The sequence below is a fragment of the Etheostoma spectabile genome, chromosome 18 (assembly GCF_008692095.1).
Source record: "Etheostoma spectabile isolate EspeVRDwgs_2016 chromosome 18, UIUC_Espe_1.0, whole genome shotgun sequence".
NCBI lineage: Eukaryota > Metazoa > Chordata > Actinopteri > Perciformes > Percidae > Etheostoma > Etheostoma spectabile.
Genome location: NC_045750.1, coordinates 26,151,784 through 26,153,566, shown reverse-complemented (window position 1 = coordinate 26,153,566; position 1,783 = coordinate 26,151,784). Strand labels below are relative to the sequence as shown.

General features: G+C 36.3%; 1 protein-coding gene across 1 annotated transcript in view; it reads left to right on the top strand.

Moving 5' to 3' along the window:
• The first annotated feature begins 949 nt into the window (after positions 1-949).
• LOC116706650 (trace amine-associated receptor 1) overlaps positions 950-1,783 on the top strand; it is a 1,176-nt gene continuing 342 nt past the window's right edge. Inside the window, exon 1 of the mRNA XM_032543588.1 lies at positions 950-1,783. This exon is cut by the window's right edge and continues 342 nt beyond it. Coding sequence (XP_032399479.1) covers positions 1,127-1,783 — 657 coding nt within the window. The 5' untranslated portion in view covers positions 950-1,126.

Here is a 1,783-nt window from a genome sequence, read left to right as displayed (position 1 = left end):
GGGATCGTCGATGTACCATTGAAGTGGTAAACAAAGTTTCTTCGAATACTTCTGTGACAATACCGTGACAATATTTCTTTTCATTTTACATTTTATATATTAAAATGTAAAATGAAAAGAAATACAAAATAAAATTGAATATTTCCTGTAACATTCTATTCTCTTTCAGTCGTGGGCTTTGTATATTTACTATCCTTATTTTAATGATAAAAGTAATAATGGATCAATACTCTATAGATAAAAGTAATGTTCTGTTTTGTACAAGCGCTAGCATCTTGCACTCCTCCTGACTTGCTTAGCTTACCAGTCTCATCGTCTTCATTTGCCATTTCGCTTTTGCTGGTTTTAAAGAAAAAGTTGCTCAGTTTAGCACATCTGGCCACGTCACATTCTAGAGCTTTCCTTTTTTAATTCTCGCCTTTTCAGCTCCATTTTTGTGCTTTCTATTATCTGGTTTAATAGCTTCTATTTGCTCGCGGTCGCGTCTTCCAACAAGCACCGCTGACTGAAGTGGACCAGTGGACCATTTGCTGTTGGTGGTTCTGGTGGGTAGAAATCACACGCCACCGGCCCTATCCATTTGCCAACTTCCAACCTTGGAGTTGGTCCATTCTTAAATCATAAATAGAAAGGGTTACAGTTAAAAACAATTCTTTTGCCAGGAGACTGTTGGTTTCATGTCCTTAGGAACAGATCATAGCAAGTCTATTTCAATGGTCTATTTTATAAGAAATAAAACTTAAATCTGGTTTTAGCTATACTTGTAAAATTAATGATTCAAAAGGGATTTAAAAATGTCTGTCTCATTTACATTCCAGTATGTTGCCCTGGCATCTAATGTCGTCATGATGAAATGTCCCACATGTGATTGGTGGCGGGGAAGAGAAACACGTTGATAAAAGATCTTCACTACTGTGTCACTGTGCACAAAGACCCATCACTACCGCTGCAGAACTATCCTGGGCTCTAAGGAGGTATGATATAAACTGAAAATATGCATTTTATTGTTGAATTGTTCAAATGATTATTGTAGTTTAGCATTCATGCACTTCAAACTGTTTTAATATTTTTTACTTTATGCATTGCTAATCATTTAACAAAAACTGATTTTCAGGAACCCAGAAACATGACACCAGAAGTCACTGTCAACCACACTGATGTTATTAATGTGCATCTTTGTTATGAAATTGATAATTTCTTTAACATAATGAAAGGCAATACTTCTGCAATTTGTGTTTTATTATATATTTTCCTTGGCTTATTAGCCGTTGTCACAGTAATTGGAAACCTTCTTGTAATAGTCTCCATCTTCTATTTCAAACAGCTCCACACTCCTACTAACTCTCTTATTCTCTCTCTTGCCATGGCTGACCTGCTCGTGGGTGTTGTAGTTTTTCCTGTCAGCATGGCATTCACTGTAACCTCGTGTTTTCATTATAAAGATATGTTTTGCAAAGTACGAGACAGCTTTGATGCAACACTGAGCACAGCTTCCATTTTGAATTTATTTTGTATTTCCATTGACAGATATTATGCCGTGTGTCAGCCTCTGACCTACAGAACTAAGATAAATGTTAATGTTGTCATGGTCATGATCCTGCTCAGCTGGGGTGTTTCTCTTCTAATTGCTATTGGCTTCATGATTCCAGATTTAAAGTATGAAAAATGTGACGTAAACTGTTTAAATGAAGTCCTACTTGGAAACATTTTGGGACCCGTCTTTGCATTTTATCTACCAGTGATTGTAATGCTCTGTATCTACCTGAAGATTTTCCTTGTTGCA